Source organism: Arachis hypogaea, chromosome 18, assembly GCF_003086295.3.
Source record: "Arachis hypogaea cultivar Tifrunner chromosome 18, arahy.Tifrunner.gnm2.J5K5, whole genome shotgun sequence".
Taxonomy (NCBI): Eukaryota; Viridiplantae; Streptophyta; class Magnoliopsida; order Fabales; family Fabaceae; genus Arachis; species Arachis hypogaea.
In genome coordinates this window covers 32,100,480-32,124,915 of record NC_092053.1, presented here as the reverse complement: position 1 = coordinate 32,124,915, position 24,436 = coordinate 32,100,480, and the positions used below count along the sequence as shown (strand labels likewise).

At 34.5% G+C, this 24,436-nt stretch overlaps 1 protein-coding gene and 1 pseudogene across 4 annotated transcripts; both read right to left on the bottom strand.

Moving 5' to 3' along the window:
- Positions 1-3,363: 3,363 nt before the first annotated feature.
- Positions 3,364-5,694, bottom strand: LOC112772825 (N6-mAMP deaminase). Of its 4 annotated transcripts, none has more exons than XM_025817835.3 (8): positions 5,351-5,694; positions 5,194-5,264; positions 4,906-4,940; positions 4,760-4,819; positions 4,421-4,660; positions 4,117-4,342; positions 3,928-4,039; positions 3,364-3,695 (listed from the first exon to the last, which is right to left on the bottom strand). In XM_025817835.3, exons 1-6 carry the CDS (start codon positions 5,425-5,427, stop codon positions 4,235-4,237), a joined length of 591 nt encoding a protein of 196 aa, XP_025673620.1. In that variant the 5' UTR covers positions 5,428-5,694; the 3' UTR covers positions 3,364-3,695; positions 3,928-4,039; positions 4,117-4,234. The 4 variants fall into 4 exon arrangements, with proteins under 4 accessions (XP_025673620.1, XP_025673621.1, XP_025673619.1 ...); XM_025817836.3 differs by having other exon boundaries at positions 4,146-4,342; XM_025817834.3 differs by having other exon boundaries at positions 3,928-4,342.
- A 4,817-nt stretch (positions 5,695-10,511) lies between these two features.
- Positions 10,512-23,874, bottom strand: LOC112769118 (dnaJ homolog subfamily C GRV2-like; annotated as a pseudogene).
- Positions 23,875-24,436: the final 562 nt, after the last annotated feature.

Below are 24,436 nucleotides of genomic sequence, written 5' to 3'. Positions count from 1 at the left end.
CATGATCAAAATTCACAAACACTACATTTTTCATTTTCATCCATATTTAACTTATTTATCGAAAATGTTACTTCAACATCCTTACTATTTCCAACTCAATTCAGTGCATCGAGACATGACTCATCTGGTATTGGTGGCTCTTCTAACTCATCCCTTATACAATCTAGTCCAAATTCGCAATATTTAGATTTTGCCAACTCTCATAGATTAGGAGCCCGTTTGGGAAACTCTAGAAGTAGCTTTTTTTAACTTTTGACTTATGAAAAGTAGTAGTATTAATGTCGGGTGCAATTTTCAAAACCAAATTGCAACTTTCTAAGAAGCTATTTTGGAGCTTATAGAGAAGTTAAAAAAAATGACTTCTCTCATAATACTTCTACTTTTCATTACATTTTTTTAAAATAAGCATTTTTAGAGTTAAAAATCCAAACACAAAATAACTTATTTATAAGTTACTTTTAACAGAGTCATTTATTGTTTAAGTTATTTTATCAAAAGGAACTTAATTAAGTTAGTTACCCAAACTGGGCCTAGATGCTATCAACTTCAATGGTGATAACATTGAAAATCGTAGGCAAGATAGTATTCAACACTGATAATGAAAAGATGATGAGATGTTAAGTAGTGCATGGTTGAATGTTTCAAGTTTCAATCGACCTTGTAGTTGGTACCGACCAAAAGGGCAAAATATTTTGGAATTGAATTCACAGCTATTGTTTAGAATTTAGCGTCGACATGAAATTGGGGCAGTTGCATGTAAGAAATGATGGTATAAGATTAACAAGATAGTTGCACAATTTGCTGATTGCTACGACCAATTTAGTTGAAACATAAGGAGTAGTTTGAACGCTGATGATATAAAGGAGTTGGCCTATAAATTTTATTCTACAAATTATGGTAAAAAAAATCACTTTTGAGAGGCATTAGAATATGTTTCATTTGGAATAAAAATGTAGAAGTTAACTACCTACATAAAGTGGAGGCTCAAAGAGAACCAAGATCAATGCAACTAGAGCATACTCATCATCATCAAATCCAAAAACACCATTGGCTGAGAAAATCGGTGTGGACTCTCCCGTTGTCCACAAGGATCAAAGAAGAGCAAAATAAAGGGTAAGAAAAAAGTACAAATATCTGAAGATTTTAGCGAAAAGAAATCATCGATTATTAAGAAACAATCTCTCATAGAAGATATTAAGAATGTTAGAGAAAAGAAACTATTGGATAGGAAAAAAGAAAGAGAATAGGAGAGAAAACATAGAAAAAAATTATGGCAATCAAATAATGGAGTTACAAATTCAAGCGGCGATAAAAGAACAAGAATTACAAACTCAGAAGTATATTAAAGAAATGGAGATAAATGCAAAGGAAAGAGAAAAGAAATAATGGCTAAGGAAAGGAAAAGGGAAACTGATATGTAAATACTTAATGCTGACACGTCTACAATAAGTGAAAAATGACGAGCTCCTTCTGAGATTGCATGTGAGAAAATAATTAATAAGTTGTTTACTTAATAGTTCTTTGTATTCATAAAATTAAGTAGTCTGTTTTACATTTGTTGTGTGTTACCGTATGTGATGTATTATGTTTTATTCATTTGTGATGTAACTTTTAAAATTAGTCTATATTATTATGCCGTTATTATTTATGAAAGTAATCGTTGCAAAAGTAGCCGTTTTAAATTTAGACAAGAAAAAACTAACTTTGCAAAACTAACCGTCAAGTAGCCGTTACAAAACTAGCCGATGAAAAGTATTATAAATATCAATTATCAAGCATTCACAAACTTCATTTCAAATCTAATTTCTCACCTCAAAAGAATATTAAAAGATACATTTCAAGAAATGGCTAAAAATTCTGATGATATGTTTAATGAGACTTTGTATGGTAAAAGAAGAAGGTGAGATAACATATTCACGGATAATTAGATTGATGAATGTTTATTCAATGATTCAGAAGAACAAGATATCGATAGAAGCTCTTTCCCAACTCCTCGTAGATGGTTCAACAGAGATCGAGAAGCAGGACATGATCTCATTTTCAAAGATTACTTTACAGATGAGTCAGTGTATAATGCTGATATTTTTCGACGAGATTTCGAATGAGAAGACACGTGTTCCTTCGGATAGTAGACGCTTTCTCAAATGTCTATCTGTATTTCCAACAGGGGGTGGATGCAACTGGGGGAAGAGACTTGTCACCACTGCAAAAATACACTGCTGCGATACGGATGCTAGCATATGGCGTAGTAGTTGATGCTGCTGATGATTATGTGCACATAGGCGAGAGCACCACTATTGAATGCTTGGAAAAATTTGTTGAAGGTATCATTTCGGTGTTCGAAGATGAATACTTGCGAAAATCAAATTCAAATGATGTATGACGCTTGCTACAAATAGTGTAGGATCGTGGCTTTTTTGACATGTTGGGTAGCATTGATTGCATGTATTGTCAGTGAAAAAATTGTCCAAGAGCGTGGAAAGGTATGTACATGAGTGGTTATCGTAGAGCTACAACCATAGTACTTGAGGTTGTAGCATCTTCAGACCTTTGGATATGACATACATTTTTTGGAGTTTCTGGTTCAAATAACGATATCAATGTGTTAGATCGTTTACTAGTGTTCGATGATATTCTAAATGATCATACTCCGGAGGCAAATTATACTATCAATGGTAATAATTATACTATGGGATACTATTTAGCAGATGCTATTTATCCTAAATGGACCATATTTTTCAAATCAATCTCAGGCACAAGGGGAGAAACGCAAGTTATTTGCACAATATCAAGAAGGGCAAAGAAAAGATGTCGAGTGAGCATTTGGAGTGTTGCAAGCACGCTTTGCATTATACATAGTTTTGAAAAAAGAAGCAGCTTGCAAATATAATGAGAGCTTGTATTATATTGTATAATATGATTGTTGAGAATAAAAGAGACACTTATGCCGAAAATTTTGCTCAAAGCTTAGAGTATGATAATGTCGAAAATGGCTTTTCACAACCTCAGTTAGGAAAGAAAGATTTTGCATCATACCATCAATTTCTCCCAAAAAATGCCCAACTTCAAAATAGACAGCAACAGCGACAATTGTAAGAGGACTTGATTAAATATATATGGAAATTTCACAATACTTATCGTCACTTAACTATGTTTTTTTTTATATTAAGTAATTTTACAAATTAGTTTAATCTCAAATTATATATTGTGTATTAATATCATATATGAAGTTATTATTTTTTTAATATTAATATTTGTAAAAAAATAATAACTACATTAATTTTAATTACTTTAATTAATTAATTAAGCGAAACTATAATTGAGACTAAAGTTAGTTTTTTTTTAACGGAGAGGAGACATACGTTAAAGGGGGAAGTTCAAATGTATTTGACAAAGATCATACTTTGATTACACGTATTTGCTATAAAAGGATCAGCTTCCTCAAGTTAATACATTACAAATAACTTCTTCTACAACAATGAATCAATGCCTATGGTACAGTTGATATTAAATATTTGGCCTATGTTTTGCCAATTTTTTCAGTCTTTTGTTATTAATTCACTAAATTACATAGAATGGAGGGGGAATCACGACGGATCTAAATGCTAGTTAATCTCCAAGTGAGCCTTTCACGCTATTCAAAGCTGCTTGCCTGTGTTGCAGCAATGTACGTGAGCAAGCAAATAAATTTCAACCTGAAAAATGTAAAGGAAGCAATAAATTATATGTAGCCCAGCTCTTTATATAAGTATTGACAATATTATGCAAAAATGGTTCGAATTTAGAAACTATCAAATGTTCAAATGTGATGGATTAGATGAATATGCCATATTGCCATGCACTATATTTTTAATTGATTGATTATCATAACACTTTTCACTTTCTTATTTTATCACAAATGTGACTAGTGAACTTGCAAAGTCTAACCGGAATGTTAGTAGACTTCAACTTTCTCCAGTGTTCCTCCTCAAAGAAACAAGCATGTCCGATTCTGGGGAACAAAATCGAGCATATCTTGTATCTCCTTTGAATTAGGAACCTAAAAGCATGAAACAAGCAAAACAGACCAGTCAGGTAATCACCACAGGTAACAGGTACAATAAAAGATTGGCGCACCTCTCCACAATGAAGGGTTACAAAAAGACCTTGTTCTCTGGCAAATTTCAATGCTGGCAAGTATCTTTTCCAAAAAAAGATAACGGGAGACTTTGATCTAAAGCATCATTACGAATTACTACGCTAGAGTCCTTGATAGATTGAGATACCATTCGCCAACCTTTGGATTCCCAGATAGGTCAATTCCAACCACCCCCAAATGCCTCATTTCCAGTGCCAGTTTGACCTGCAACACAGAAATGGAGTGTTGAAGGTATTAAGTAGCAAGCATCAAACTTAAGGATGCTGAAATTACTCATCTTACAGTTTCCATAGTTGCTTCTGTTGTCTCCCTACGATCAACACTCAAGAGAAGCCTAACAAAGATTTTCTTCCTACTATTTCCATTACATTTATCATTTGTAGCTGCGTGCAGAGGATCTAAAAGATTTCTAGGATCCTCAGTATAAGGAATTAAAGCCACATCAACCGAGCTGACAGATCTTATCCCTTCCAATACAGCTTCAACATAAGAACGTTTGCTCATTCCTTGGGAATCATTTTTCTGTAAGGAATTAAGCCGAAAAATTCACTGTCGAATCAATAGAAAAAACCAAAAAGAAAAAAAAAGAGTCCGCATCAAGAACCAAGCTCTTCTAGTTACCTTTGGGGTGGTTCTCAATTCGAGATAGACAAACTTTTCTGATGCGAAATCTTCAACAACCTGCATTCAGAAATTGCTTCTATAAATGCAAAGGCTGAAGGCATCAGATTTAGAAACACAGAAATTTAGATAGTAAGCAACCATACTTCATTCGCAATTCTTGTAACAGTCATGTGATCATCTGTATTTACAAAACCATAACCACCACCATTATAAGGCTTAAACACTATAATAGTAACGATTACTAACACTAAAAGTGACAATCAAACAGTCCCTCATATCACAAACACTAGCAGAGTGCGTAATTTTTACAATCAAACAGCTGTTAGGGTCAAAATCAGTCCCAAAATGAACATGAAGCTGAACAACAGTGAAGGGGCACACTGAAAATAAAACAAGAAAATAGGAAAGGAAAAAATGGAAAAGGAGCATACTTTTAAGGATAACATGCTCCACTTGAGAAAAATCTATTAGACCCTTGTCCCACAAAGCTCTAGCGAGTTCTCTGTGCAACAAAAAAAAAAGGATAAGAGGAAAGAGAATGAGATGAAGAAACAAAACAAGAGAGAGAGGAAAGGAGAAAAGGAGTACAGGAGAGTGGAGCCTCTGATGGATCCATTGAGGTGAGCATGGAGTTCCACCTTTGGCATTGACATCCACCACTCCATCTTTTCTTCTTCCTCAACACTGAAACTGAAACTGCAAGTGCTTCGTTGGGTGTTGGGTAAGAGTAAGAGTACACTCTGGTTGGTTCAGAAGAGACTGGCCAATGGCCATTCACTGAACTCATCCAAGGGCGTGTATCAGACAAAAAAAAAGAAAACAGCACTCAAACATGTTGAGGATTTAGGGTTCATGCCACGATCATTGTGATAGGATCCCAATCAATGTTATACTTGCTGTTAGTTTTGAATATTCAACTATTATTTCCTATCTTTGAAATACTTAGTGTTGGTATTTGTATTTGTACGTTCAAAAAATTAAAAAAAAGGGTAAAAAATAAGTTTTAATTAATTTTAAATTTATAATTCTTTTAAGAATAAACTATCATTTTTATTTACAAAAAAAAAAAAGAAAACAGCACTCAAACATGTTGAGGATTTAGGGTTCATGCCACGATCATTGTGATAGGATCCCAATCAATGTTATACTTGCTGTTAGTTTTGAATATTCAACTATTACTTCCTATCTTTGAAATACTTAGTGTTGGTATTTGTATTTGTATGTTCAAAAAATTAAAAAAAAGGGTAAAAAATAAGTTTTAATTAATTTTAAATTTATAATTCTTTTAAGAATAAACTATCATTTTTATTTACAAAAGTTGAAAATACTGTGTATCTATTCATAGAAAACAGAAATTACCATTTGTATTAATAAAAAATAAATTTTTACAGATAAAATTATCTAAACCCTTAAAAATTAAATAAAATTTCCTATACCATTCTCTCCACCACTACAACCATCATCTCCCCCCCCCCTCTCTCTATCTCAACGTTCTCAGCGACTCCAATCCTAACATTGATCACATCGCCGCTAGTATCACCGCCTTACCCTCCTCCTCAACCGCCACCTTAACCTCTTCGCCACACACTCTCTCATCGGTGTCGGTCGCAACTCAACAACACCAGCACCACCATCACCAGCATAATCATCTAAGGCAAAGAAATCCTAGATCTAAGGATGCTGCGAGCAGTGTGAGTGATTCGTTGGGATCTAAGGATGCCGCAGAGAGTCATGGCGGTCGATACCGGTAGGTTGCTCGTCAGGACCTCGAGAACTATGGCAAGGACGACTCCCCCACCGCCAAGAAGCCCAAATTGGAGAAGTTCCCTCTCAACAGCTGCGAATTTGCTATGGCCGTCGCCGTATTCTTCCTCTTCACCATTGGCCTTTTCTGCATCTACCTCACGATGTCCGCCTCCGAATTCGGCCGCATCAAGCTCCCACGCACTCTCTCCGATCTTCTCCTCCTCAAGTAAATAAAGATCCCTCTTTTTATTATTATGTTATCATCTTCATAGATTTATCTAAATCAAATTAGTATTAGATGAACGTAACATTAGTGATTTAGACAGGTGGAAGAAAGCATCTTTTTCTTGTGGGAAAAAAAATTGGAATTTGTTGTATTGTTTTCAGAATAAGGGTGTGTTTGAATTTTTTTTATGTAGTTTATTGTGCTTGTTTCTTTGTATACAAAGAGAATCTTTTAGCATATGGCGAAGAAGTGAAAGAAAAAGAAGGAGGAGGAAGGAAGGGTAGGGATGGCCATGGCAGTGATGGTGATGGTAATAGAGGCAGTAATGGTGATAGTTGGAGAAGAGAGTGGTGGTAGAGTTTGGAATTTGAGTCGCTAAGAATATTGAGAGAGAGAGAGAGAGAGAGAGAGAGAGAGAGAGAGAGAGAGAGAGAGAGAGAGAGAGAGAGAGAGAGAGAGAGAGAGAAATGATTATAATAGTGGTGAAAAGAAGGATAGTTTAAGAATTTTATTTAATTTTTTAGGATTTGAATAATTTTGTCTGTAGAAATCTATTTATTATAAGTATAAATAGTAATTTCTATCTTTTATGAATAGATATATTAGCATTTTTAACTTTTGTAAGTAGAAATAATAATTTACTCTTATTTTAATATGTGAATTGGTGAGTTATCTTGTTCGAAGGTGATAATTTAAAAATATTAAATAACAATTTAATTAAATATATCAAATTATTTAATAATATTTAATTACTAATTTTACAAAAAAAAATAGGCATAAGACTTCACCATGTGAATAGTAATATTTCAATTCAAAAGTAACTAAATTTTTATTTTTTATTGATATTGGTTAATTTTCTTTTTTTTTTTCAATAAAATTCAATTTAAAAAAGTATTTTGAAAAAAATGGTGCTAATCATATACGTATACTTCTATTTTTGAGAAGTTAAGGTTGTTTTTGAAAATATTTATAAAAATATTTTTTTTAAAATTAAAAATTCAATACAATTCTATATTAATAAATTTTATATTTATTATACTTATATCTATTAAAAATATTTTAAATACTAAAAATAACTTCTTCAAACATAATTTTTGTAGTTTATGCTTATTAACAACTAATTTTAATAAACTATTTTAAAAAATTAAAATTTTGTCGTACCGAATCAAATCTAAAAAGATAGACTCTACTCATAAAATTTTATATATATATATATATATGACCAATCATATATGGCATTGATTATTTTTTCTAGAATTTTTGTTTTAGGAATATTTTTTTTTCTAATTTTATTTTAATATTCTATTTGTAAAAATTGAATTATGACATATTCATATTCAACCTCTGATCAAAAAGATCTATCTTGGTTCTATTTGATCTCTTCAACAAGTTTAGTAATGAGCATATGTTTACTGGCTTCATATAATTCAGAAAATACTAGTTTTCTCGAAGCTTCTTGCTCATATCTCTCGTCAAAGGGTGCTATTTTTAAATTTTTCATTATTCTATCTAATATTAACGTAACCTATTCTATTATATATATATATATATATATATATATATATATATATATATATATATATATATATATATATATATATATATTGAGAAATCTATCCTAATTTCTAACTATAAAACTTTAATATAATGAAAAATTATTCATATTTAGTTTTTTACCCATAAAAATAGTTTTGATGTCACAGAAATACATAAGTATTAATTTTATTCAGCTTTATTAATATTTTAAAATTTTATAAATAAAAATAATAACTTTTTATCTTTTATGAGTACAAAATTAATTTCTTTTATCAATGGATATATTTGTTAATATTTTAAATTTTTATAAATAGAAATAATAATTTATTATATATATATTTTTGGTCTCGTTATATATTTAAATATTTTTGTCAACCAAGTCCTGTTAAGTTGGCATAAACCTAATAAAAATTACTCACACATCCTGTGCATGAATCACACAATTCTTCTTCTTCATGTTCTTTTTTTTTTCTTTGCGTGTTTTATCCTCATTATCGTTCTTTTTTTTGTTTGATTTTTTTTTCTTTTTTGTTCTTATTAGGAGGGTGAAATCAGGAAATTTGAGTTGTGCAAAATTTATTAAAAAAATAGTACCGAAATTTTTTAACCGTAACACAAAAAGTTTTTTAATTTTGACACCGGAATTTTTTAATCGTAATACTTATTCTTGCTAGAAGGATAAAATAAGAAGAATTATGAAAAATTTTTGAAAGAAGAAGATGATGATGATAGAGACGATTAAAAGGAGTTTTGAATTATACATAATTTATTAAAAAAATAGCACCAATTAATTTATTCACTTACTTTGGCTAACATTAGATATAGAAGTTATTATAAAATTGTGTGTATTGTCTTTGTTGTATGTTCAACATGATACAGTATAACCGTGAAAGTCATTGGCCGACTATAGGATATACATTTCCTAAAAGGAGGGTCACATATTCATCCTTATTGAACTATATATCATGTTATCAACCATATAGACAAGAAGTATTAAAGAATTACTCAATAGAATGAAATTGATGTTAATATTGAGTTCTTTGTTGCTAATTCGAACTTGGCCTGTGATTTAGCTGACAATTTAAATGGGTTAAAATCAACATATGGCTTAATTGTGTGCTAATTTAAAAATGTATATGTTATTTGAAATAAGATAGTGGCTTGGGAGTGCCAATATATGCTTTAATTCGGTTATTGAAGCTCTTAAGGTTCCTAACAATTGTTCTAATGGAATCTTATTCTATTTGCAGTATGTAAGCATGCATACTCATTGTCCCAAAATTTGGAACCTATCAGTGAGGGACTAGGTGTTTTACAATTTAAGACCGGTTTGATATCTGTCATTAAGGTATATAGTTATTATCTAATTTTCTATCTGGAATGCAAATTTTACTTAATGTACTTGTGTTGCGCATCGTAGTGTGTATGTACATGGTTTCTCAAAGCCTGTATCATCCTTTTGTATTTCAGGACTGGATGCATCTTTGATTTCAGTTTATTGCATAAAATTTCCTGTTGTCAACTATTTCCTATGGCAATTGCTGTTGCTGCTTAATGAAATACTATCATGATCATTTTACTCAAAATTTTTCTTCAATCTGTAATTCTTTTTAAAAATTGAAAGTGAGATTTACAGCTAAAACTACCAGAGTAATCAAGAGACAATATCCTATTGTCAGTAGTTAGAAGACAGAAAAATCATCAAGGATACCTAAGAGAGCCAAAGGTTGAAAGGATTCCCTATCATTAAGTTTACGAAAGAAATGGAAGTCCCAAGAGAAAGACGAACCCAGGATTGAATCCGCAATGATAAAGACAAGGAAAGGCTAGGTTTAAAGAGGTATCTCCTATCAAATGATCTGCTCAAAACCCACAAAAATTATGATAATACTACAACATAGAATAGCTAGACAATTCCCAACTAGACACAACACTTTAAACATAAAAATGATAAGAAAGGGAGACAGTATGATACCACCATAAATTATCATCGAATTATAGCTAGACTTAACATACATCATTCCCTTTTTAGCTCCACCGATATAGGAGTGGACAGATCGTTCTAAAATAGTTGCCAAATAATATGCCAGGCATTTCTCAAAAAAAAATAACCACTCTAGTGCATAAGTACTGTTGGTATTATCTGCTCCACCAAGAGCGCACGCATGAAACATCTTTGTCATGTATGGATGAACTTAGTAAAACGGGTTTTGAACCCAATCAGATGTTGAGATCAATCAGTTTCATAAGTAATATATAGTAAGCTTTGAAAATTAAGCCTTTGCAAAATTTAGAGAGCTTAGTAGATAGCTGTTTACAGAGTTACTTTCATACACAGTAAATTTTCATGTAATGGTAAAGCTCATCTTACTAAATAAATACTTAAGCTATTTGGCGACACAGGCACATATAAACACCAAGTTTGCTAACTAAGCCCTAAACTCACATGGGACATCCTCCTGCATACCTATAGTTGAGAGAGAAATACCAAGCATTTTATCCCCAAAAAAAAAAATAATTGACATACCATAAAACACCAGCCCTCAATAAAGCATCCTGCAACTCAGATGAAACAGAAACATTGGCAATAGACTGTAGAGCAGCATCAACAGCTCCTGGTAGAAGCTCAAACTCAGTGCCGTGCACAATGTCTGGAACTACCCCAGAAAACTCGAGTATTTCAGATCCGGCAGCCTCAAATTGACTAAGAACTAAAAATGTTCGCATGATGTTTGTGGTTCATTTCCAGGAGTAGATGGTTGAACAACATACATGCAACAGGAAAGAAGAGTTGCAAGAAGTTGCACTCCTCCATCTCTCGCCAGCTCTTCTCCATTCAATGAAGATGCACATCTGGCCACAATAAAAGTCAACGAGCAGCATGAGCTAGAATGGAATTTTACTCCAGGCAAACAAGCTCTGATGCTGCAACAAGGAGAGGTGCTCTATCTGAAAGAAAGAAAATTCTTATCATCCTTGTCCACAGTAACAGCACTTAACAACATGGGATAGCCAGCATATTTGAATAGCTCCAATATGTCTCTATATCTTCTGTATAAAATGCATTGTCCCCTTCAGCAAAAGAAGCAATCTCCAAGGCTGAGGACCTTGCAATCCTTGCATGGTAGCCTAAGATACAGTTCGCAAAAGGTAAATATTTTCAGTGAATTAGAATATAAAAACCTACTGTTGCAAGCAAATGATATTATATCACATAAATTCCCCCAAGAAGCAAAAAGAAATTTTTACATCATGATTTTGCCACCCCAAATCTGTGCATGCATATAACTAAGCCTGTCTATAGCTGGCTTGCAAAAGGAGAAAAGAACAAAACAGTTTATGCATCTACAAAACTCTCCCAATCTGGGTGACAAGGGGCTATCACACCATTTCTCATTTCTCACACTAAAGAAAGTACATGGACTTGTTTGCATGATATACTTACATATCAAAAATTAAGAAGTTAAGACAACAAAACATGTCCCCATGGGCATTTGAAGACTTCAAAATAACAAGAGTTTGTCCATACAGTTAACTTCAACATGAGGATAGTTGTGCTGAATATCACGCTATCCTAGTAACTTCTATTGATATATGAATCCAAATAAGCTTGTAACATGCAAACTATGTTAAACTGGAGGCGTTCATAAGCCTTCTGTATAGCAAGAAACTTCTCCCTTCCTTCAGGGTTTTTGACAGGATGATATTTCATAGCAAGTTTTCGATATCGTCGCTTTAACTTTTGCTCGTCGATATTTTCAATTTGCTTTGATTAGCTAGATGTTTCATCTGACACCTCCGAATAGTGCTTTTTATTTACATCATCACCGGATACATCATCCAAGGATATTTCAAGGATCTTGCAAGCTGCTCAACAATAGGCCAATTTGGAAAGCGGATTTCATCACACAGATTCCTCTAGTAATAATGATGACACCACATTTCATCTCTAAGTTCAGGGTATGTAACTGGAGGCATTGGGGCATAGTCATACAAAACATGGCATACTGTGACAATTTCTGTGGAAAATCACCAAGGTGTTGCAAAACCTGATAAATACAGTGAACAGGGATAAATCGAACTGCATGAACAATACCAGAAAGGTAGTTTGGGAAGTACACTTGTATTCTATAAAAAACCATACACATCAGACCTTAATTTGCAATACCTGACGTATTAAATTTTCTGCCCTCATTTTATGAGTCCATATTATCTCAGGAGTGTCAGAATCTGATACCATTGCAGCAGCAAATGCTGCTGGACCACTGCGCTTCAATACATACAACAAAGATTCAGGAAGAAGTCCACCAAGAACACTACGTTTTGCCAAAGGCAATGAAGCTGAAGCCGCAGCCTCTTCGCCACCATGAAATCCTTGGTGGACAAGGGTGACGGCAAAGAGTTGCCCAATTGAAAGTAGATTAGATCCTGGATAGGCCAGTGCAAAATAAAATGCACTAGTGCTGTATAGACGTATCATGGCCTAGGGATTCCTGGTAACAATAGCCTTCAACAATGCAGCAGCTGCCTCAACAATACTTGGTTCCCCAGAGAGAATGGCCTGAATTCGTAAAACAACCCACCCCCCAACACACACAACAAAAGAGGGAAAACAATGAAAAGAAAAATAAAAACTAGATTTAAATATTATAAGCAAAGCTTGAGAGCTATGAAGACGAGACCATATAAGCGAACAAGCAGCTATGAGCAAAGCGAATAGCAGCGCAGCCGAGAGAGTGGGGAATTATTGGAAGGGTAGAAAATACTAAAAATCAACTGAAACCATACCTATCACATAGTAAACAACTTGAACTAAATATGATAAAGTTAACAAGCAAGGAGACAACTCCTATAATCTTTGAAAAAGAAATTTTATTAAAGTAGTAGTATATCACAGAACAAACATATTTTCATACATGGCCAAATAATAAGGAAAAACCTTTGAAGTACCTGTGCAATGTGAGGAAGGCAACATGGACTTAACAAGATTCGTTTTACTCCAGGAGTTGGAGTAACAATTTCTCCAGCATCATCTAAATGAACATGCCAATTTTCAGAAGAATATAACAGGCACAGAAACTTGAGGCTAAAAAAATAAATTTTGCGGCAAAGAGAATAGTTGGGTAAATTTTTGCAAATGTAAGCAAATTAAATATAGGATTGTAATTGGTAAATAAGTTATTATAGGAGATTGAAGATAGTGTCACCTAAACATATGTTGCTTTTCTCATTAGATTTTTTGTACCAAAAATAAATAAATAAATGAATAAATAAATAAATTCAAGTCATCAAGAATAATAAGGTTTCAGGCCATGAAAGATTAATAGCAAAAAAAAAAAAGCCAATTCATGCCACATATCAGACAAGAAATAATAAAGAATTCGAGATAAAGAAAATATTTACAGAACAATTGATGTTTGTATGAATATCTTCCACCAAAGATGATGACTCTACCTGAGGTGGGGTAAGGACAGGAACTCTAAGGGCAAGTGCCCAGCGAAGCTCACGAATATCACGCAACTTCTTCCAATCTAGCATCCCAGAGGCCCAACACCTTGTTGTCCAATCAATAGCCTTCCTGGACCATAACCTTCTAATAGCATCTTTTTTCCACAGGTCCAATTTGAGCACCTTCTTTGTCAATATACATCCATTCCTTGAGTGGCTCCATAAAAGCCGTAGCTGCAATCAAATTTGATTGCAAAGGAATAGCTGTCCTCTCCAAAGCTTCATGGACCACTGTAAGAAGATTGACAGCTAATACACAGGCTCCAACTAGAACATAAGCCTCTACATTAGCTAAATCCTTCATCAAAGCCTGAAATTGAGTTGAATTTAACTTTGAGTAGAGCTTGTAAAGTGAAATCACCAAAAGGAAAGAGAAAACAAGAAAGAATAAGTAGATTAAATTTACAAAGACCTTCAAAAGAAAAAGAAGTCTGTGTCTCAGAGATCTGTCATCTGTCCTATCCAGGAGAACAGTAATGTGAGCTGTGCCTGAAAAAGGACCAACAGTCTTGTAGTGCTGCTCATATACAATTGCCATTGCCCTTGCACTTGTAGTCCTCTCCCAATGCGACATTTCCTCTGCTGAAGTAAGCGTCTTTTTCTTCTCCCAGTTGATGACTCCTCTTGATTTGATTCTTCACGTTGAACTCCATCAGAGCGTGTATGCAAATAAGCAACAAGTCCGGGAGGCAGAATTCAAGACAATAGCTCCAAAGCGGGTTGATAGGAATCCGCCCAAAGAGCAACAAGTTGTCTACTAACTTCACGGCGTTCACCAGCAGGAAGGAAAAAAGAGTGCAACAAATGCCTCAACAAAGCACCATCACGCACAGAAGCCTCTCGCATGGACTCCACAGCAATAGCATCTTCTTCAGCAATTGATCGCATAATAACAGCTACTGTCTCTCGTAACACTTTCGGTAAGATGACCAAATAGTGCAAACAAACGACGCTTTAACCCAGCAACTTGGCACAACAACTAAACAAAAACATTATATTGAGTAGTTTCCCCATGTGGATCACAAATCATAGCCTCGAGCACTTCAACCACAGCCATTGACAGCAAAGGTGATACTGACATAGGCTTCAATCTGTTGACAAGAATAATGACATAACCCTAATTAGCAAACAATACTGACTTCGTATGCATAATTGTTGCATGCCACTCTCCTTTAGAATCCATCACATTAGCATCACCAGGCCCACCACCAATGACTGCTGCAACAAGCCCAGCAGCCTCAGAAGCAACACCCTCTGAACCATTTCTAAGTAAACCCATTATCCTTCCAACTGCTGCTGGAAAAGACATCACGTGTGATGCGGCACTTCTTGATGCAAGTAGTCTATGTAAACAAGCAATAAAACCCATCACAGTTGCAGCAGCTTTTGGTGACGGGGTGGCAAAGGAGGAGATTCTGGAGGAAGATTTGGAGCTGCAGGAAGCATAGTAATCAAGGCCAAGGTAACCTCACTAAAAGGTATACATGCATTGAACTCCCTTATTCTTCGCCATAGTTTAGCTCTTGATCCAGGAATGGAACCACCTTCAGCAACAGCATCCTTGCTGCTGTTAAATGTTTCAAATGCATTGAAGCACTTTCAGCATCAGCAACTGACTTTTGCTGACCATATTGCAAATAAACACTTCCACAGGGAGGATCAATCCGATGACCAGGCATTGTCAGCCTTGGCAATACAAGTATGGCACATTGACCCTGCACAAAAATTCACCAAAACTCAAAGATGCACTTAGAAAAAATATACCATATAACCATTTGCCTCAGTATGGTAAAATGTTTAAAATTGATATCAAGATTCTAAGCAATTAAACTAGCAAATGAACTGCCATACTTTACTTCCATCTATACATGCCATAGTAGGAAATTCTTAACCAAGATGAGTTACATCTACCTACTTCAGTTTGAATTGCATCATTGCTTGCATAAACCTACAATTAGTACCATACAAATGAGAAATTTCAGAGCATAAAATTTCATAATTGCAGTAGCATAACATTGCATACATGGATAGGGCATCCATCACTGAATTCAACTGCAAACATCTGGGGCTCTTCAGCAAACCGAACAAGAGAGCTTACTGAAGACAAAGGACAAACAGTAACAGCCTGCACACATGTAGTGAAAATTCCCAATATATGATATAAGCTCTCCAAGTAAAAATCATCTTACATGGAGATAGAAATGTACTGATATAAAGCAGTTCAATCAGATATGCATAAAGACTACATAAAACTATTAACATACACAAAATTGTACATTAATTGAAGTTGTATAAAACTTCCATTCTTCCTTAAATCCTATTTTGCCCTGGATAAACAAAGAATGATGCTGCTTGCTACATGACAACTTAAGTATATAGGCCCTTAACAATACACAAAATAGGTGGTCAACAAATCTGCATGTACTTCAAATTATAAAAAGCTGATAATGTGTGTGTTGTTCTAGATATATCAGAACTAAATTCCAGAAACTAGTTGTGCAACTCAATGCATACATTCTTATGTTAGACGGTGATAGATTTCCCAAAGCATTTACACACATTTTTCTATATTACTAGTTGTCTTCACTTATTTCGTAATTCTCAGGACGCCTTTCCACGAGTGACACCTTTGTAAGAATGAACTGTCAAGATACGGCATCACCATGTTCAAGTCCTCCTTTTGGACCAACTCCTAAGCTCAATCCTGGAACATTCAGAATTCCCTGGGCAACAGAATGCAACCTTACAGACCAACCTCCCAAGGGGGTATCTTCTGCTCCAACTGCCTCTTTTGCTGCATTACATTTATAAGCTTAAGGTTGAAAAAAAAAAAACAAAAGAAACTCACTACAAGCAATAAATAATTCAAATGTTGAAGGAAGATTAATGATGTTATAATTAAGATGTCCCGCAACTAGGACAACCCAACAGTGGATTTTGCAGTTTTTGTCTGCAACAAAAATTACTCTGTTATTACTGCTGATGTTAATTTGTGAGACAAGACAATACATAAACCATCACATTATTTCAATATCAAATGGTAACATGAATTAAGATGCCAATATCTAGGAGAACAGTTGTTTATGCTTAAAGAACATCATCACACCAAGTTCGAGATAATAGCTGAATTAGTGCACGCAGAGGCAGCTTGGAAAGCTTTAGATAAGCCATTAGGGCATATCAAATATATAAGTTCCATCTTCCATAAATGCACCATGTAATGCAAATAGAAAACCAGGGTAGGACTCTTCAATCTTTCTCGCCAAAATTTCAGCTTGTTGACACATCTCAACATTGGCCTGTTAGAAAAAAAATTATATAAAAAAGTAAAATAATACTTAGTATATAATTTAAAAAAATATAACAATATTTAGATAATATTTAGTGAAAATATCAAAATACTATAATTAAATTAAATTCAAAGTATAAATATAAAAAAAATAATTTACCTCCATGTTAAGGTGAGCTATACAGTTCCTTACAAATCGAAGAAACTCATGAGGAACAGTACCATAATTTCTACTGTTCAAACTTTGCATCATCACCGGATCGTTCACGAGGTTCACTCCATCGTGCCAATTTAACTGATGTATCCCATAGGTTAGAAGATGCCTTTCAATTTTTCTTGACATGTCTTTAGCGAGGGTAGAACCTTTCAAATGCTCGTTTAAATATTGGTTGGCAATAAGAAAATAATATAGTTTATGTTGAAAATCTAAGAAAATCGGATGACAAAAAATCATATTCCATGATTCACACCTGAAATAATAATAATAATAAATGTTATCTATAAAATATAAACAAAATTCAAATAAAAATCATATACTAACTAAAAGAATAAATTAACTTACCATGGTAGTATAAAACGTATAAACAGATCGATTTCCATTGGAGATTTACCGAGATTCTGTGAAGGTAATAAAACTCTACCTAGTTCCTTCGTCTCATCCGTAAAAATTTCATCTTCGAAACCATCGGGAAGAAGATTTCCCTCAACTCCACTAACAAGTGCTCTATCCCCACTTATTACCAAGTTGTAATGTCTTAAGTGCCCATGATACATATTCTCCTCTTCATATAATCTTGCCAGAGCTCGTAAAAATTGCTTTAAATAAAGCTTGAATGTGCTCCAATCATCGGCCCAGACACTTGCTAAGTCCTTGTCATAATGCTGGTAAATAAAAACTCATGTCTCCCCCTCGAGAAAATAAACAAGCCCTTGTAAGAAAAGTTCGGATGAGAGATTCAAAGAAGTCTCAAAACATTGTTTCTGTCTCTGAACTTCTTCTACGTGATTATTTGATACTTCTAAAATTTTAACCTTTCTTCCAGTATTGCCCAATATTGCATCTGAAATAATAATGCGACCCTCTTCTACTATTTTGACTTCAGCCTTGTTAGTATACCATTGATGGTTCTCCATTGATACTAATAATCCTAATCAAGCACAAATCACAAGAATATACAAAAGGATAACATTCATTGACTGACTCTGAATCAGATCCAAAAGAATACATGGCATTATGGATAATCAGCCTTCAATTTTATAACTACCACAAGTATCTTGATTCCTAGAAAATATTAAATAGGAAAGCCATAAACAATGCTTAAACAGGAAAGCCATGTGTTATATATTTAACATAAAAAACGAGAAGTAATAGATAATTTCAGTTTCCAAACATACTTTGATTTAAAAAAATAAAGATACATAAATACTCCAACCAAAGTTTATAGGCCAACACACATAAATTAGGCCAATTCTTATTAGCTAGTAAGAAAACTTACAGTTATTACTCAAACAAATTGCAAAGCTCATGCTTTAAAGAAGTACATAAATCAACTCAGCTTAGCAAATGTTAATTTCTATAAAAAGGAGAAGACCTTGGCAGGGCCAACAAGTTCCTGAGGGCTGAGGACATCATTCTTTATATCGTCATCTAGGGATTTTTCAAGATCAATAATTATTGTACTCAAAGAAGTCCTCCGTCAACAATTTACATAATATTAATGAAAAGGCAAGTTTAACTGTTTTAACATAAAAAAATAAATTATAAAATCTACTCACAGAAAACAAATCTGGAGAAGGCAAGAAGTAGAGAGCAAGCCAGTAAGCTGTAAGTAGTGAGTAAAAGAGGAGTGCTTGCTGCTTACCAGTGAGACGACGAAATCATAAAACACATAAAACACATATATTATTCCAAGATCCACCCTTTTCAACCACAAGTTACCTTTATTAGAATTTATTAATTCATCTCCTCCATTCATCAATAACTACTCATAAATCACTTTTAATGAATCAAAAAGTCATAATCATAGAAATTCATTAATTTATTTCAACAACACCATTCCTTTTTGAAGTAATAAAATAGCGTGCAAATCAAGAGTTATAAAGCATGCTGGTATTTAAACAGCGGACATAACGTTCGTTCACAGACCTCGTACCTACTTCAGAACTTTAACTTCCCAACTTCATCAATCACTTTACAAACCCATAACCAGTCACAAGCCTAACATCCGCAAACTTTTACGAGGAAGAAACTGCTATACTCCTCATGACGTTGCACACTTATCAATCTATCTTTCACGTTTACGAACAGTGTTTTTAAAGTTTCGTTTGCTACCTCTAAAAGTCATACGTGATTCTAAGGCAATCCCCGAGTTTATCCAAAAGAATACAAGACCTTGGAAAAAGACAAGCAACAAAATCCGCCAGGGTTTGAAAGGATTGTTAAAATCACAAGTAATAAGGAATGCATAAGAAATGAAGAGTGTCGGACAGAAAATTAGTTTGGCAATCTCAAGAATGATTTCCGAATCAACAAAACCCGATAGGAATAACAAAAGAAAAAATAGTGCAGTAGTTTGAAGCAAAATTAAGTTGAGTCAAGGAATATGAGGTTTACAGAAAAAGAATGTCTAAGACCAAAGACAAGGCTCATAAGTCTCGAGTAGAATTAAGAATACTTTCGAATGAATTGCTCATAGAGAATGAAAAACATTTCAAAAACTATTTCACATTTTCAAAGAAAAAGTGCGCATCAAACACTTTGTAAAAGAAATAATAAAAGTATATTTGTGGCAAGGTTGTAAGAAAATCAAACGTTTGTTTAAAAATTCTGAAAGCTTATATTCAATCGTGTATAAAAATTATAGCAAATATGGAAGAAGAAGAAGAAGAAGAAGTTAAACTTTATTTAGAAAAGAATTCCGAAGTAAAAATTTGCTTATAAGTCGGTTTCAAAACTTATTTAAAGTAGTGCATGCCAACTTCAAATTAATTTTGTCAATTTAAAGAATAGCTATGGATGCAATTCAAGCGAATAAAAAATTGATTTAACTTTCTTAAGAAGAGAATCCAAAACTTGTTTTAAAAGTTCATATCAAAACGAAATTGCATTGCCATCACATAAGAACATTTAAGAATATCAAGATGTATTTAAAAAGAAATCAGAATATAATTTTGGATTATATTCCTATTTATTATTTAAAGTCTTAGAAATTCAATAATAATGATGTTTGGAAATTTAAATTAGAGTTTTATCTAATTTTCTAATTATTGAATTAATTCTTATATTTATATTATAAAATTAGTAGTTGTAGAATAATAAGATTTTTATATAATACCTTTATAATTAAATACTTTAAGTTTTGTTAATAAAGAAAATTAATTTTATTATCTTATAATTTCAATTAGAGTACTTGATTTCAAGCCAATAGTATTTTGATACAATTAAAGTAATTTTAGAGATTCAATTAGTTTCCAAATTAAACCTCAAAATCCTTAATTCTATATACAAACCCTAACCTAATTAACCTATAATTTTTCCCCTTTACCCCCAAGAAAACCCAGCAGCTTCAGACAAATAAAGAAAAGAGAATTGGTTTGGGGGGGGGACTCGAAGGGAGGTGAAGAGGAGTGAACCGAGGGAGAAGAGAGAGGCTGCGCCGACGCCACTGGGTCTCGCCACCACCGCCGTTGCCGCTGAAGTGAGGAGGCGCCGAACTGCTGCACGCGGGAAGCCGTGCTGTCGCCGCCATCGCCGAGCCCGACCCTGTGCCTCGCCGTCGTGTTGCTATTAAGGGAGAAGGGAGCGCGAACGACAGCCACAGACGGAGAAGAGAGCGCGCATGCAGAGGAGGTGAAGTCGTCGCTGTCACCGTCGCGTGTGGAGTCGCCGCCGTGCCCAGCCGTCGTCGCCACCGTTCCTCCACCGTCGCCGAAGGTCCATCACCGCAACTGAAGCCTCTGCCTTCTCAGGACGTGCGCCGCTGCTGTGAGTTTCTCCTGCCGTTTGGTCCTGATTCGGTGGAAATCCATTGCGCCAGATCTATGTCCTAGAGATAACTTACACACTTTTACTTACCTACGTTCATGCACAGAGTCAAATTTGGACATACCCTTTGGATCTAAATCAAAGTTTTACCACCTTTGGATTAGAATTGAATTTTATAACAAATCAATAAAAATCTGTTGCTGCACTTAAGAAGATTCAGAAAAATACAGCAGGCAGCTCTGTTTTTGCAAAATATATAACAAATTCAATTCTAATCCGTTACTCCTAGATTTTGGTGAGGATACACTTTACACCCCTAAGTTTTAGGAAAAACAAGTTTCAGGTTCATAGCACTTCGTTTGGTTAATTAAATGTCAATTGGAATTGCTGCCCTGTTTCTAGTAATTGGTTCTGAATTTTCTGCGTACAGCCCAGCTTCCAAGAGACATAACTAACTTTACAAAGTAGCTATGGACATGAAATTGGTACTCAATTAAACTAGACTCACAGATATTCAAAATCCCCAAGCCGACATGGGGAAAAGAACGCCCCAAGCTCAATAATATCCATAGGACGAATCCCAAGCTGACATGGGGAGAAGAGACAACACCCCAAGCTGACATGGGGGGATAACACCCTCAAGCTCAATATATTCAATCATTTCTCATAATTATTAGTTTCACTTCCGATACTAATTCATATCACTTTTTCACATTCATCCTCATTGTCATTCAATTATTCAAAATATAATTCATTCTTGGCCCACTTTCAAATCACAAATGTATTCAGTTCACATCTTGCCAAGAACCACTTTTCTTAAGTAAATTTTCTTTTCAAAACTTTCAAACTTCATAACCAAGCCAAATTCCAAATCTCTTCTGAAAGACTCAAAATCACTCACTTTCAAATCATTCGCTCCATCACTTTGAAATCAAGAGTTATTAATCAACAACCTTGGCAAAGACTCAAGACTCTAGGGAAGAATAACCTACCTCATTTCTTAAATTCCTTAGAAATCCTCGGAATCATAGTTACTTAAGTTGAAATCAATTAAAGTGAAGATTTAAAATCAAAACCAAAGCATGTAAGCCAAAAGTTCCGAACCAGGTTTCGAAACCAAAATTATTTAAGCCCAAAGACCAATTTCTTTTCGTTCTTAAATCGGAAACTTTCCCAAAGGCTCGGATTTGTTTAGTTAAAATTTAAAGAATACTTCAAAAGCAATACGAAATTAAGTCATCAAAGTTCAATTTCCTTCAAAATCCGCTAAAACTCCTCCAAAGGTACTTCTTTGACCAAACTTCAAAACATAGGTCCCCTCATGTTTAAATCAAACTTAAAACATAAATTTTCCTTAAAAGATTGAACTTGAATCACCTGTTTCTTAATAAATCAAGAACCAAACAATAGAATTTCTCGAATCCAATCCTTTTCTAAATCATATTTTAAAACAAAATCTTGAATTTCATAAAATTTTGGCAACATCTCCCCTAAAACTTGGACTTTGCCACCCGTTTCGGGTCCCAGCCAAACCATTACGCAACCCCCTCCACGGGTTCAAAACCAAACCAGTTTAAAAAATCAGACTAATTTCGAAAATTCATATCCTTTTCATAATTCAAGAAATCAGATCCAACTCAATTCATTTTCAATGAACCAAACTCGTTTCCAAAATTGTAAGGAAATATTTCCGCAACCAACCATATAACCAAATCAAACCACAATCCAATCAAACCACAAACACGTTCATCCCAAAACAGCCCAGCAATACATAAAGCTTATACAACCATTAAAAGTACATTTATCACGTTAATATCCATTTATAACAACTCCAAATCATAAAATTAAGTTCTTTGAAAAAGCCCCTACCTCGATATGCAAAACCATAACCCACACGTGTCAGCTCTACTCTTTTTGCTCAGCCCGAAATCAACGGCAACTTAGGCCTTAGCCCTAATCTCTTTCACAGCAAACACAGCAACTTTAACCACGGCACGTAAGAACTGAACTCAACCTAAAGCATTAACGTTGCAAGGACCTTAAAAATATATCACAGAATAATGACTAAAAGAAATCGGAACAGGGAAAGGTTTACTGAACCTACGAGTATCCGGGAAAACGGAACGGCGGCGACTCCGTTGACGACGCAGTAACTTGATGTCGCATGCACGGTTACTGCACTCAGCATGCAAGAACCACAACTCAGCCCCAGGGAAAAAGGACTTTAGTGGCGGTTTCCGGCGGCACAGGCGGCGTAGAGCTTCGGCAGGTTCGGATCTGGCGGCGGCGGCTCCTCCACGGCGGCAGCTCCCTCGCGAACGCGTCTCTGTCCCTCTCCTCTGTTCGCGGTTCGCGGCGGTGATGACGTGCGGTTCGCGGCGGTGATGACGTGCGGCTCGGCGACGTTGATGGCTCCAAGACGGCGACTACTCCTGGCTGCGCGCAGCAACTCAACGGCGGCGATACGCGGTGAGGGTGACGGCGAGCAACGATGACGGTGACGCACGAGGCTCCTCCCCCTGGCTACTGGCTCGCGTTCCTCTTCTCCCTCTCTTCTCTTCTCGGCGACCACGACAGCACCGTGGCAGCGGCGCGACGGCGCCACTCCCTCTCCTCGCGGTTCTGGCGGCGACAGCAGTGCGGCCCTCTCTTTCCCGGCGCTCTCCCTCTCTTGGGTCCACCCTCTTCTCTCGCAACCCTGACTCCTTTTCTTTCTTTTTCTTCTTTCTGTTCTTTACTGTGAGTGTGGGTGAGTTGTGTGTGTGTGCGCCGTGCGTGTGGGGTGAGTGAGGTGAGGTGAGTGTAGTGTTAGGGTTTGGGGTGGTGTGGGGGGGTAGATTAGGAAATTTAAATAAAAATAAGGATAATAATATAATTTTATAAATAATTTTATAAAATAAATAAAAATAGAATAATAATTGAAAACTAAATTAAATATAGAGTATTCATCTCAAAAATATCTTCTAAATATAATTTTTAAATTATTTTTATTTAAATGCTAATTTAATAAAAATTGGAGATAAGTAAATTAATTCTCTTTTTATTTATAAAGTAAGGTTAGAAATTTAAATATTTAAAATTAAAGTATATAAAATATTCGCTATTTTTCAATTATAAGGACTCTTAATAGTAAATAAGAATTTATTCAATTTATGTATAAAAATTTTTAAAAATATAATCTTAAATAAATATAATAGATCATAAATAATTAATTAATAACTTTTTAAAATTAAGAGTCTTACATTCTGCTCCACTTACAAAAAATTTTCGTTCTCAAAAATTAAGTTAATACATAGAATACTAGAATAGTTTTGAATACTTTATTTTGGATACTTTAAAAAACTTAAGGTCTTGGCATATATATGTATATAATTTTTAAAATAT

What these genes read in the sequence shown, in the direction of transcription:
- LOC112772825 (XM_025817834.3), bottom strand. Translation starts at nt 5,427, where the DNA reads ATGGAGTGGTGGATGTCAATGCCAAAGGTGGAACTCCATGCTCACCTC. An exon ending in AATTGAGAACCACCCCAAAG is followed by an intron (nt 4,661 to 4,759) that starts GTAACTAGAAGA and finishes AATTCCTTACAG; the next exon opens with AAAAATGATTCCCAAGGAAT. An exon ending in CAGAAGCAACTATGGAAACT is followed by an intron (nt 4,343 to 4,420) that starts GTAAGATGAGTA and finishes TCTGTGTTGCAG; the next exon opens with GTCAAACTGGCACTGGAAAT.